Genomic DNA, 13,597 nt, shown 5'->3' on the forward strand with positions numbered 1-13,597 from the left:
AAAAGTAAGTGTTCTAACGCAGTGGACCCACAGCTGTAGTGATCTGACACTCACAGACTGAGGAACCCTGAGAGGAAGGCATTGAAGTCTCTCGTTTTCTGCCAGGATCATTCTCTAAGTGCAGAAAACCCGATACACACAGCGAGATGTTGCTGTTCCACACAGTGGTTCTCAGCGCAAGCTGAGGGGCTGAGCACTACTCTTGGTGTGCAGCATGCTCAGGATAAAGTGCACTTGTGGTTCAGACTGAGGCTGCAGTGACGTCACAGGAGGCGACACTCCTGGGCTTTGTCAGGAACACCTCAGAGTCTTTTTTTGGGGGGACGGGGTGTGTGTGTGTGTTCAAGACAGGGTTTCTCTGTGTAGCCCTGGCTGTCAGAAATTTGCCTGCCTCTGCCCCCGAGTGCTGGGATCAAAGGCGTGCACCACCGCTCCTGGCTCACACCTCAGAGTCTTACGTGTTGGATTTGGAATTAGTGTTTGGCTGGTGTACATTCAGAAACGTTTACTGTTTCCTAGTATCTCACAACCCCTACAGTGACTTAGGGTGTGGCCCCATGTAGGGCTGGGAAGCTCAGTTTGAGGAGCTATGGTTTCGACCAGAAACAGCACTAGAGGTTCTTGTTGATGTTTGCACTGTGGAGCGGGGTGTGTCATAATGACTGCGGAACTAGCTCACTGCTCCTCCGGTGCTTTGACACTGGAGCAGTGAGATTGGGCTCAGCTGTCCCTGATGTGACAATGGCTGCTCCCGCAGGTCCAGGAGTCTGTGGCCAGCTGCCTGCCACCTCTCGTGCCTGCCGTCAAGGAGGATGCTGGGGGCATGATCCAGCGGCTTATGCAGCAGCTGTTGGAGTCGGACAAGTATGCGGAGCGCAAAGGAGCAGCGTACGGACTGGCGGGCCTGGTCAAGGGCCTGGGCATCCTCTCCCTGAAGCAGCAGGAGATGATGGCTGCACTGACCGATGCTATCCAGGACAAGAAGAACTTCCGAAGACGAGAGGGTGGGTCCCCTGAGCCCGGGGCTGACGGCATAGGAAGTGGGTGCCCATGCATGCACGCACACAACAGAGAAAGGGAGGGCGGGTGGGACTCCTCCCAGCCCTGTCCATGGTAGGGCTGGCCTGCACTTCGCCCTTTTTCTGTCTGGCACTGCTTGGGCTGAACCCCAGGCTTCAGCTATGCCACGCAGGCTGCTCTGCTGCCGAGCTGTGCCCCAGCCTTTCTTATTTCCATGTTTCAGGCTAAGGAGTCCCTAAGTTACCAAGCACAGCCTACAACTTGGTGATCCTCCTGCCTCAGGTTCCAGAGTGCAGGGATAATAAACTTGTCCCCCTACCTGCTTTCTGACTTCTAATACAGCAGAGAGAGGCTTGGCTGGTGGTACTAGAAAGTGTTGGAATCTGCCCTGCCTCCTTCTCTGTCGCCCTCTACCACATCCCTGCCCAAGGACTGAGACAGGCGGCTGCACTTGAGTCTGTCTATGACTATGGTCACCTGAGGAGGTCCCAGGAGCCTGGTGGCCCTAGCGTTCTCAGTCCTCCTGTCATCCTCTCCCCAGGAGCGCTGTTTGCCTTCGAGATGCTCTGTACCATGCTGGGGAAGCTCTTCGAGCCCTATGTGGTCCATGTGCTGCCCCATCTGTTGCTGTGCTTTGGGGATGGGAACCAGTATGTACGCGAGGTAAGTCTGGAGGCAGAAGTGGACTGTTCCTAGGCAAGCTTGGTCAGGGAGGGGTCTAAGATGGGTTCCAGCCCCTACTGCCAGAGGCCTGTCAGCACCTACCTGGGTTACCGCTATGAATTTCTCTCTGGTTCCCTGATGCATTGAAGATTTTATTTGTGTGTGCATGTGTGCTGTGTGTGTGCCTGTGTGAGCACATAGGCAGATTCCAGGAACTAGAAGAGGGTGTCAGGTGCCCTCTATCCCCTTTCAGCTGGGCTGGAAACTGGCAAACCCCAGCTAACCCTTCGCATGGGCACACGCATGATGTCCTGGCTTATTATGTGGTCCTAGCGTCCAAGCTTCCATCCTCGTGATTGCTAAACGAGTTACTTCTCTGTGTAGCCCTGGCTGTCTGTCTGAACTTGACACAGGGTCTAACAAAGCCACCATCTTGGTGACTGTAGGGACACAAGGGTCAGTGGCAGACTCAGTGCTTGCCCTGACAAGGAGGCCCCTGACTGTCTTCTCTCCTCCCTTGAGGCTGCAGATGACTGTGCCAAAGCTGTGATGAGCAATTTGAGTGCTCACGGTGTGAAGTTGGTGCTCCCATCCTTGTTAGCTGCCCTGGAGGAGGAGTCCTGGAGGACCAAAGCTGGTGAGGCCACACCCCTCCGTCTTGTCCTGAAAATGACCCTCAGTAGGTACACAAGTAGTCACAGCTCCTGTGTATGGACACGGCAGTCTGTAGAGTTAGGGTTCTGATTCCTGGATCAGGCTTCATGCAAAAGCCACGGCCCTAGGGAAAATCCCAAGCTTGAAAGCTATAGTCTGGAAGCTTCTGGAACAGATAGATGGAGATTCTGGTAGGGAGGGCAGGGCCTGGGTCCTTCCTGCAGAGCCTCCCTTCTGTCCTTCAGGCCTCTTTGCCTTACAGTTTGAAACAACACAGAAAACAATGATCTCCTCATTTGTGGATATGGGACCTGAGCCCCGAGAAACCCAGTGACTTACCCTTGGAACACCTGCAGGACCAAACTAGGTCTTCCTGCTGCCCTGGCTAGGTCTCTTCTGTTGTGATAGGCACCATGGCCCAAGGAAACTTGGGATCACAGTCCATTATTCAGAGAAGTCAGGGCGGGAACCTGGAGGCAGGAGCTGACGCAGAGGCTGTAGAGGAGGATGCTCACTGGCTTACTCCTCCTGGCCTGCTTGACCTGTTTGCTTATACATCCAGGACCACTAGCCCGGGGCGGCACCACCCACAATTACAGTTACAGAAAATGTGCTGGTGAGTGTCGAGTGTCTCAGTGCTGCACGCATGTCTCCTGTCTGCAGGGTCCGTAGAGCTGCTCGGGGCGATGGCGTACTGTGCACCTAAGCAGCTGTCATCCTGCCTGCCCAACATTGTGCCCAAGCTCACAGAGGTGCTGACAGACTCCCACGTCAAAGTGCAGAAGGCTGGACAGCAGGCCCTCAGGCAGATCGGCTCTGTCATCAGAAACCCAGAGATTCTCGGTATGCTTCTCCTGTGAGGGCGCTTACCCTGCCTGTATCCCTTCTCCTGGATGCTCTAGGGAATGTCCACTGACTGTCGCCCTCTGAGGACAAATACATCCATATTGAAATATTCATATTCAGTGCTGGGAAGCCCCTTTCTTAGTTAGACTAAATGGTTGAAGGCACTTTGGAAGCGGTCTGGAGCCTGTCATCAGCTTCATGGTTAGGGACACTGAGTCATTGGCTCTGAGAGCCCCCTATGCACTTGGGTGAGCTGTGCGGTCTGCAGATTCCCTGGCAGCTCAGAGCCCATCAGCACCGTCTAAAACCCTGGTTTCCGGGTAACTGTCTCTTCTGCTAAATTCCATCAGGCAAAAGGATTAACCTTTTTTTTTTCCCAGTTTTTTATTAGGTATTTAGCTCATTTACATTTCCAGTGCAATACCAAAAGTCCCCCATACCTCCCCCCCACTCCCCTACCCACCCATTCCCTCTTTTTGGCCCTGGCGTTCCCCTGTATTGGGGCATATAAAGTTTGCAAGTCCAATGGGCCTCTCGTTCAAGTGATGGCCTATTAGGCCAACCTTTTTTTTTTTTTAATTAAAAAGTTATAATTACGTTTATTGTTTTAGTGTTGTATGGATATACATAGACACAAGTGTACGGTGGAAGTAAACAGACAGTGAGAATTGATCTCCTCCTCCCAGCCTGTGCGTCCTGGGCACCATCTCAGTTCAGACTTGGTGGCAAGTGCCTTACCACGGAGCCCTCTCATTGGCCCAGAGGTGTTCTTTTCTGTGATGCTTGGTCTCTGGCGTAGTCGGCCTGTGTGGACAGCCTGGTGTCCTGGGATGCTTGTGACCTTCTGATCCCAACTCCTGGGATTATATGGGCATGCATCACCAACACCTACCCGGTTTAGGCGGTGCTGAACACTGAGCCCAGGATTCCCGTGCTAGGCATGGGCTCCAGCAGCTGGGGTACAGCCCAGCCATGGTGTGTTTCTTTCCTGAGGGCTGATGGAGGCTGAGTGCTGGCAACAGAACCTAGCCAGCCACCTTGCCTGCCATGTCATGGCATTGTAAGCTTCAGCTCAGAGCGTTGGTGCTGCTGTAGGTGGTTCAGCATCAAACCACCAGTCATGTATGTTGTCATTAGGAAATGAAACCAGTGTGGCTGCGTGCGTGCGTGCGTGCGTGCGTGCATGCGTGCGTGCGTGCGTGCATGCGTGCGTGCGTGCGTGCATGTGTTAGGGGTGGAACACAGGGCCTTGCCCATGCGAGGTGGTGGTCTACCCTGAGCTATGTGCCCAGCTGTGGTTTTCTTTTGTCACAGGGTCTCGCTGTAGCCCAGGCTGGCTTCAAACTTGCCAGTTTCCTGCCTCTAGCCCGCGAATACTAGGATGATAAGTGTGTGGCGCAGGGATTGCTCTCCTGGGCAGGCTGGCCTCCCAACCGAGGGATCTCCCATGGCCCTGCCACTTCCTACTTATACAAACCAGTGTCTATCTTCTATCATGCCTGTGCCCTCTCATGTCTGGTTTCTTTTACCCAACATGTTTGCAGGGCTCACCTGTGTCATAGAAAACACAGGTGTCTTGTGCCATTTATGGCTGAGCTTCCGTTATGTGCCTGTATTTGGGCTGATTCAGCCTTGACTATGAGCAGTAATGTGGCTGTGACCCTCTGTGTAAACACTTTGTGCAGACACATGCCTCCTAAGTTTCCTAGACGTAGAAATGGAGTCAGTGACAGTTGCTTAACTTTTAAAACAACTACATTTATTTATTAGGTATTTTGTGTGCGCACTCATGTTTGTGGCACGGGGGGCACAGGTGTCACAGCACACGTGGGGGCAGAGAACAACTTGCACGAGGAAGTTCCCTTCCTTTACCTCTTGGGTTCTGGGGCTTAGACTCAGGCAGTTATGCTTGGCTCTACCTGCTGAGCTTTGAGAACGGCCATGCTGGTTCCGGCTGCCAGCACTGTTGTCTTTTCAAAGTGGTCTTTAACTGAAATAGTTATTTCACTTTCCCTACTCCAGCCCCTTGCAGCTACCCTTGCTTTCAAGACGATGGCTTTTCTTTATTATTGTTAAGTCAATCTGTTATAGTTGTTCTTGGGGGTTTGAATGGCATCTCTTTGTGGTGTGTGTTTATTTTTTGAGAGAAGTTCTTGCTCTGTAGCCTCGGTTGGCCTAAAACTCACTGTGTAGCCCAGGCTGGCCTTGAACACAAAGAGCCCTGGCTGCCTCTGCATCCTGTCTGTCTGTGTGGTTTTGGTGTGCCTTTCCCTAAAGGCAAAGATGCAGTGACTTGAACATGTTCCCATTGTCTGTTGTCACCGTAGCTTCTGGAGAATCGTCTATTCCTACTGTTGCTTGTTTTATAAGTGGGTTAGTAGGTTGTTATTGTTGACTGCTGCGTGTGTATAGAGAGGCTAAACTGTCTGAGCTCGTGAGGACATCCTGGAGTCCTCCTGCAGGGCTGTCTGGAGAAGTCAGTCCATCTGCACTTGGCTGCTCTAAGTTCTGAGTGCTTTTTTTTTTTTTTTTAAAGATTTATTTATTTTTATTATATGTAAGTACACTGTAGTTGTCTTCAGACACTCCAGAAGAGGGAGTAAGATCTCATTACAGATGGTTGTGAGCCACCATGTGGTTGCTGGGATTTGAACTTCGGACCTTCAGAAGAGCAGTCGGGTGCTCTTACTCACTGAGCCATCTCACCAGCCCCCTGAGTGCTTTATTTTTATCACTGGCTCTAAATCCCCACATGGTTACTGATTACAGACAAAGCCCCTAATACCCAGGAAACTTGGCACTGGCTACAGGTCATCCTGTTGAAACTAGCCCGTTCTCAGTGCAGAGAGTGCTAGCTGCCACCCTTGCTGCTTGTGGCGCAGGGATTGCTCTCCTGGGCAGGCTGGCCTCCCAGCCGAGGGACCTCCTATGGCCCTGCCACTTCCTAGACTTGTACAAACCAGCGTCTATCTTCCTATGACATGCAGCCATTGCCCCGGTTCTGCTGGATGCCCTGACGGACCCATCACGAAAGACCCAGAAGTGCCTGCAGACCCTGCTGGACACCAAGTTTGTTCACTTCATTGACGCCCCGTCCCTGGCGCTCATCATGCCCATTGTCCAGCGAGCCTTCCAGGACCGCTCCACAGACACACGCAAGATGGCAGCGCAGATTATTGGCAACATGTACTCCCTGACAGACCAGAAGGTAGTTGCCTGCCCGGCTTGCAGCAGACGGGGATGGATACAGGCATCGTCGCCACTGAGCTTCACAGGGAATCCTGGGACCTTTAGGGTGGGAGCTGACAGTCTGGGCATCTCCCAGAATGCAGTGGTTGAAGGGCTAACTGAATCTTGGGTGGAGTTCTGTCAACCCTGCGACCTCACGAGTGTGCATCCAGCGGCTGCAGTTTTCTCTCACAGGAGTGTCTCTGACTGGGAGCATGTGCTTCTGTCAGGAGTCTGTGTGGGTGATGTCCCCATCCACCACAGCTCTGCCGTGAAAGTCAAGAGAAGGCAAAGTGCAGTTATTTCTACTTCAGACAATTTAAGAAATTAAAAAACAGCCGGGCATGGTGGCGCACACCTTTAATCCCAGCACTTGGGAGGCAGAGGCAGGCAGATTTCTGAGTTCGAAGCCAGTCTGGTCTACAAAGTGAGTTCCAGGACAGCCAGGGCTGTACAGAGAAAGCCTGTATCGAAAAAAACCAAAAAAACAAAAAAGAAAAAATTAAAAAACTTCAAACTTGGCCTGGTGAGTTGGCTCAGTGGTTAAGAGTACTGGCTCCCCCTCAGAGGTCCCGAGTTCAATTCCCAGCTCACAACCTTCCATAGTGTGAGCCAATGCCCTCCTCTGGTGTGCAGGTATACATGCAGACAGAGCAATCCTACGTTTATTTATTTTATTAAAATATTATTTATGTATTTATTTGTATGAGTACACTGTAGCTGTCTTCAGACACACACCAGTAGAGTGTGCATCAGACCCCATTACAGATGGTTGTGAGCCACCATGTGGTTGCTGGGAATTGAACTCAGAACCTATGCGAGAGCAGTCAGTGCTCTTAACCTCTGAGCCATCTCTCCAGCCCACTCCTACATTTATAAGACTACATATATAAATACATTAAAAAAAAAGAGATCTGGATGCAGAGTGAATTAAAAAAAAATAGAAGGAAAAGAAAGGGAGAAAGCAAGAGGAAAAAAGATTAAAAAGGAAAAGGAAAAAAAGCCCTTGAAACTATATATGTGATGTGTGCCTGTAATATCAGCACTCAGGAACTGAGGCAGGAGGATTACAAAATCCCAGGGGCTAGAGAAATGGCTTTAGCACAGTGGGTTTTAACCTGTGGGTCAAGACTGCAGTGGGGGCGGGGCGGGGCGGGGCGGGGCGGGGCGTGGATGACCCTTTCACAGGGGTCGCATGTCAGGTGTTTACATTGTGGTTTGTGATAGCAGTGAAATTACAGTTATGAAGTAGCAGTGAAGTTGATTTTATGGTTGGGGTCACCACAGCATGAGGAACAGTTGAAGCAGCACTAGGAAGGTTGAGACCCGCTGTTGTACTTAAGAGCCCTGACCCAGGTTTGACTTCTAGCACCCATAGGGAAGTTCACAAACAACCAACCTCAGTTCCAGGGAGCTGGATGCTGTCTCCCATTGTACGCAGGTGTCCATGGCAGGGGCATTAATACACATAAAATACTGTTATTACTTTTCAACACTGGGGTTCTCTAGATTGCCTGGCTTCCCTGGAACTCACTCTGTAGACCAGCCTGGCCTTGAATTCAGAGGTCTGCCTGCCTCTGCCTCTGCCTCTGCCTCCCGAGTTCTGGGACTGAAGTTAAAGCCAGGCCCTGCCACTGCCTGGCCACCTTGTTCTGTTGTTGTTGTTGTTGAGACTGGTAAGCATTTCATGGAAGACTGTCCCAGGAAGAATATCAGAAAAGTAACAACAGAATGCTCCAGGGCTCCTCCAAATCGGAGCAGCTAACGATTGATGTTCTCACATCACGGGCCAGGCATGGTGGCATATGCGTGCTTTTCCACTTAGCACTCAGGAGGCAGAAGCATGGGGTTGCCACGAGCTCAAGACTAGCCTGATCTACACGACAAGTTCTAGGCCAGCCAGGGCTACATAGCAGGACCCTGTCTCAAGAGAGACAGGGAGAGAGATTAAGTTATAGTAAGTCCCCCCAAAGCGATACTTTGTAGTATATAATGTCTGGACAAGTTTGTGTGCCATGATTTACGTATTTGTTATACATTATCCCAGGGTGGGGCTGCTTTTGTTTTTTCCTATTTTAAGAGCTATTGCAAGCTGGACACAGAGGCACGTGTCTTTAATCTCAGCACTCTGAGTTCAAGGCCAGCCTGGTCTACAGAGTGATTTCTAGGCCAGCCAGAGCTACATAGTGAGACCCTGTCTTTAAAAAAAGCTATTGCAGTAAGTAGCCCTCCCTCCCTCCCTCCCTCCCTCTCTCTTTATGTTGGTGTTCTGACTCCCAAGTTTGTCTATGTAACAGGGTCAGATCTGTCTGAGTCAACGCCTTGTGTTGTTACAGGACTTGGCTCCTTACCTGCCCAGTGTGACACCTGGCCTGAAAGCTTCACTCTTGGACCCTGTCCCTGAGGTGAGTGTGGGCATGGCCCAGTGTCTGGAAAGTACCCCCAAGTCACGTGTCTGTCTCTCAGGCGAAGAGGAGAAGGCCAAGGCCAGGGGCTCTTACCTGCTTCTCTGCTCCTCACTGAGCTGCGTCTCCTCTCCCTATCTGTCCTTGCGTATATGACAGGTGCGCACCGTGTCTGCAAAGGCTCTTGGGGCCATGGTGAAGGGCATGGGGGAGTCGTGCTTTGAAGATTTGCTGCCGTGGCTGATGGAGACTCTGACTTATGAGCAGAGCTCCGTGGATCGCTCAGGCGCTGCTCAAGGTGAGACCAGAACAAGCCCAGAGGCCAAACAGGGAGCCCCTGAGGAGCTTTCGGGTCCCATGGCTGATACTATCCTTGCCCTTCAGGGTTGGCTGAGGTAATGGCCGGCTTAGGAGTGGAGAAGTTGGAAAAACTGATGCCAGAGATCGTGGCCACAGCCAGCAAAGTGGACATCGCACCCCACGTCCGAGACGGCTACATCATGATGTTCAACTACCTGCCCATCACCTTTGGGGACAAGTTTACCCCTTATGTGGGGCCCATCATCCCTTGTATCCTCAAGGTAGGTACCAGTGACAGTGCCGAGGAGGGAGGGAGAGGGAGGATGCTGCTATCCTCCCGAGCTAGCTTGGGGCCAGCTGCCAGGCATCCCCACAGAGTCAGCCTGGGCTGACCGCCCTCTCTCTGCGTGTCTAGGCTCTGGCTGATGAGAACGAGTTCGTTCGTGACACCGCCCTGCGTGCCGGCCAGCGGGTCATCTCGATGTACGCTGAGACAGCTATTGCCCTGCTGCTGCCACAGCTAGAGCAAGGCCTCTTTGATGACCTCTGGAGAATACGGTGAGAGGTGGGATCCAGAGGACCCGTGCTCCCCTCAGACTCCTGGAAACCCACATTGAGGAATTCCTGTTGCTGAGGGCCCTCAGCTCTCTCCACACTGTCGCCTCTCGGCCATTTTATCATCCTTGTTTCCTGTAGTAGACATGGTTCCGTCCCCTGTGTGTGTGTGCGCGCGCGCATGTGTGTGTATGTGTGTATGTGTGTGGTGTACAGGCAGTTGAACTCAAGCTGTTGTGCATGTTGGGCAAGTGCACCCAGCCCTTTTTCTCACAACTGAGCTAACATGCTCACTAGTAGAAAATGCCCAAGGCACCAGACATACGTGTGCAGACCTTTAATCCTAGCACTCAGGAAGTAAAGGTGGGTGGATCTCTGTGAGTTTGAGGCCAGTCTGGTCTACAGAGTGGGTTCTAGGACAGCCAGGGCTACACAGAGAAACCTTGTCTTACCAAAAAAAAAAAAAAAAAAAAGAGGAGGAGGAGGAGGAAGAAGATGCATAAGGTTCTGTGGCCACATGAAGCTTGTCTCAGGATAGCCAGCATGGGTGTTTTGGGTAGGCTTCCCTGCAGTCTCCCTTACTTCTGTGGAGCACTGGACCATATCCTGTCACTGTCCCTGAGGCTGTGTGACTCTGCCCTTGGCCTCAGGTTCAGCTCTGTTCAACTCCTTGGGGACCTCCTGTTCCACATCTCTGGGGTCACTGGGAAGATGACCACGGAAACAGCGTCTGAGGATGATAACTTCGGAACTGCTCAGTCTAACAAGGTGAGGGCCTGGCCATGGCTTCCCACCCGTGGCTGTGGAGCGCAAGCCCTGACGCTGAGCTCTGGAGGCCTCACTCTGTGTTCTCTCTCTGTCTCCCTGTGTGGGTTCCAGGCAATCATCACTGCCCTGGGGGTTGACCGGCGGAACCGGGTCCTGGCAGGACTCTACATGGGCCGCTCAGACACCCAGCTGGTGGTGAGGCAGGCGTCACTGCACGTGTGGAAGATTGTCGTCTCCAACACTCCCCGCACCCTGCGAGAGATCCTGCCCACTCTCTTTGGCCTCCTGCTGGGTTTCCTGGCTAGCACGTGTGCAGATAAGAGAACGGTGAGTTTGTTGGGCCTGGCAAGATCCCAGCCCTAAGGTCGTCCGTCCTCCCAGAGCTTGGGGAGCTGGGTCTGCCGAGCTGGAGGGGACACGGGCATCCCCTATGTAACGGGAACAGTCAACAGTTATTCAGTCATTCAGCAAAGTCTCACTGTGCCACCTCTCCTGGGCACAGTGGCAAAGGAACGCAACCTCCCTCCTTATTGTTAATGAGATGCATACCGATGTGATAGTCACAGGCACGTGTCAGATGTGCCTGTGGCAAGTGCAGCTCACACTTACACCTGCAGTAAGGCCCATGGCCCATCGAGAGCGCAGGTGCTTCCGTGAAGTGTGTTTGAAGATGCACAGTTAGTGAGCACGGACCAGCCGGGGCGGTGGGAAGGCAAAAACAGCTGTTCCAGCTGGATCTGCCTTAGATGCATGGCCCCATGAGGAGCAGGACATAGCTTAGGGAGAGCCAGGGCCAGGCCACCATAGCCAGAGGAATCCATTAGGGAGGAGCCGCGCTGCGTGAAGTGAGCTGGCGTGCTGGGTGGAGAGAGGCAGGGTCAGTGGTGCACAGGACATGCCCAGGCTGGACTGATAATTCACCTCGGCCTGTCCCCTTCATTCCACTTCCGGTTCCTGGCCTTGGTAAGCATATTGTGTATTTAGCTTTAAAGAAGAATTGGTATAAAGGCTCAGAGACAAAATCAATGGCTCTCCTTAAGTCATTTGTTACAAATGAGTTCTTTTGAGGGAGAGCAGTGGTAAGTGTCAGTGAGCCGGGCAGGGGCTGCCTCTCCTCCCCACTGACGAGCTTCATGTTCATGCGTGAAGCTGACCTAGTCTTTCTTGTCTATGTAAGCATTTATGACTTATTTTGGGGACGAGGATTGTGTGGGCTAACCTCTAACTCGTGGTCCTCCTCCCTCAGCATGGTTCCCAGTGCTGGGCCACCGTGCCTGCTCTCTACCACACTGCCTTAAAGATAGGGCTGTGGTTTTGTTTTTAAATCATGTGTAAGTGGTAATGTCTGTGTGTGAGTACGTGCACGTGAGTATAGGTGCCCACAGAAGTCAGGGGAGCATGTTGGGTCCCCTGGAGCTGGGCGCCAAACAAGAGAAGTGAGTCAGGGCTCTCTGCACTGAGCCACCTTTCAGCCTATTTTGTTTTGTTCGCTTTGGTTTGGTTTAGACAGGACCTGTCACAGGCTGGCCTTGAACTCATGGCAATCAGCCCTCCTGCTCTAGCCCCCACACACTGTGCGCAGTGGCAATGGTAGCTTTCTTTTCACTATGATTTCAGTGTCACCTGAGAAGGTGGCAGCTCAGGTGAGGCCTGGGTGTGCAGAGACCAGTCGAGCTGCCACCTCCCTCCCTCCCTCCCTCCCTCTCTGCTGACAGATCGCAGCGAGGACGCTGGGCGACCTTGTCCGGAAGCTCGGGGAGAAGATCCTTCCTGAGATCATCCCCATCCTGGAAGAAGGACTAAGGTCGCAGAAGAGCGACGAGAGGCAGGGCGTGTGCATCGGGCTCAGCGAGATCATGAAGTCTACCAGCCGGGACGCTGTGAGTCCCTCACAGGGCCTGTCAGCCGTGGGGCTGATGGCTTGCTCGCTTGCTCAGGGGAGGGAGGGCTCGGCCTCACTCTGGAGGTGCAGTCACCGGCAGTATGTTACCCACTGTGTGCAGACACTGTGTGTCTCCTTCTCTGCTAAAACCTCAGGCAAGAGGCCTTAGGAAACTGGAGATGACTCCCCATTGTGTCCCTTAGTGTGTTAGATTCCAGGGGTGTGCAGCCTCAGTGGGAGAGGGTGGCAGAGGCAGGAGGCATGTGTTTCCCAGGCACAGAGCCCTCACCCGTCCTATTGGAGACTAAAGATTTTTTAGTGGAGGAAGCACTAAGTGGAGGTTTATAGTTCAGACCGAGGGACTTGTCTTTCCAAGAGAATGGAGCAAAAGACTCGGAGCTGGAGGGCAGCTCCTGGGGCTCCTGCTGTGCTCTGTGGAGTCTGGGACTTGGTGATTAGTGAGTTTGCCTTACTGAGTCCAGGTGAGGGGCTCCTGGGGTGCGCAGGTGTTCTCTGCCTTTTTGCACTTCCGTTTTCACGGTCAGAGCGAACAGAACCATCCTTCTAGCTCGCTCAGCAGGAGCCCTCACCGCATCCCCATGGGTCTCACTCTGCCTGCCGTGTTTAGGTGCTCTTCTTCTCGGAGTCCCTTGTGCCCACGGCAAGGAAGGCGCTGTGTGATCCCCTGGAGGAGGTCCGGGAGGCGGCGGCCAAGACCTTTGAGCAGCTGCACTCCACCATTGGCCACCAGGCTTTGGAGGACATTCTCCCGTTCCTACTGAAGCAGCTGGTGAGTGGGTCTCCCACACACCTACCAGTGTGGCCTTTACTGTCTGTGACAGTGAAGCACAGGGGGTTGGGGGTGGGGAGGAGATGACAAGGCAGCAGGAGTTGAACAGTAAGTAAATGTGGGAGACAAGGAGGGCATCCACAGCAGGGATGCAGTCGGAGTCATCCTCAGTCCTCCCCGTGCTCCTCTGCAGGACGATGAGGAGGTGTCGGAATTTGCCCTGGATGGTCTGAAGCAGGTTATGGCCGTTAAGAGCCGTGTGGTGCTGCCCTATCTGGTGCCCAAGGTACATCTCCACTCACAGTACACACGCCCCATTCCAGGGCCTCCTGTGCATGTACATTGTTGGGTCTGGCAAGGCGAATGCAGGGAGTTCAGTGCTCCTTTGGCTTTCAAGATGTGTTGGAGCAGGCCCTTGGATCTGAGCCAGGGAGTGGGCTCCCTTAGACAGGGTGGGGGGAGTCAGCAGGGGAGTGGGCTCCCTCG

At 52.9% G+C, this 13,597-nt stretch overlaps 1 protein-coding gene across 1 annotated transcript in view; it reads left to right on the forward strand.

Moving 5' to 3' along the window:
* Positions 1-13,597, forward strand: part of Gcn1 (GCN1 activator of EIF2AK4) — a 58,504-nt gene that overhangs the window by 36,160 nt on the left and 8,747 nt on the right. The window contains exons 34-47 of the mRNA XM_021163616.2: positions 758-1,004; positions 1,562-1,683; positions 2,206-2,320; positions 3,001-3,180; positions 6,171-6,391; positions 8,748-8,816; positions 8,976-9,114; positions 9,201-9,397; positions 9,532-9,674; positions 10,322-10,439; positions 10,551-10,766; positions 12,155-12,319; positions 12,950-13,111; positions 13,305-13,397. Of these exons, the coding sequence (XP_021019275.1) occupies positions 758-1,004; positions 1,562-1,683; positions 2,206-2,320; positions 3,001-3,180; positions 6,171-6,391; positions 8,748-8,816; positions 8,976-9,114; positions 9,201-9,397; positions 9,532-9,674; positions 10,322-10,439; positions 10,551-10,766; positions 12,155-12,319; positions 12,950-13,111; positions 13,305-13,397 (2,187 nt within the window). The remainder of the gene's footprint in view (positions 1-757; positions 1,005-1,561; positions 1,684-2,205; positions 2,321-3,000; positions 3,181-6,170; positions 6,392-8,747; positions 8,817-8,975; positions 9,115-9,200; positions 9,398-9,531; positions 9,675-10,321; positions 10,440-10,550; positions 10,767-12,154; positions 12,320-12,949; positions 13,112-13,304; positions 13,398-13,597) is intronic.

The sequence above is a fragment of the Mus caroli genome, unplaced genomic scaffold, assembly GCF_978045245.1.
Source record: "Mus caroli unplaced genomic scaffold, Mus_caroli_1 scaffold_4, whole genome shotgun sequence".
NCBI classification, from domain to species: domain Eukaryota; kingdom Metazoa; phylum Chordata; class Mammalia; order Rodentia; family Muridae; genus Mus; species Mus caroli.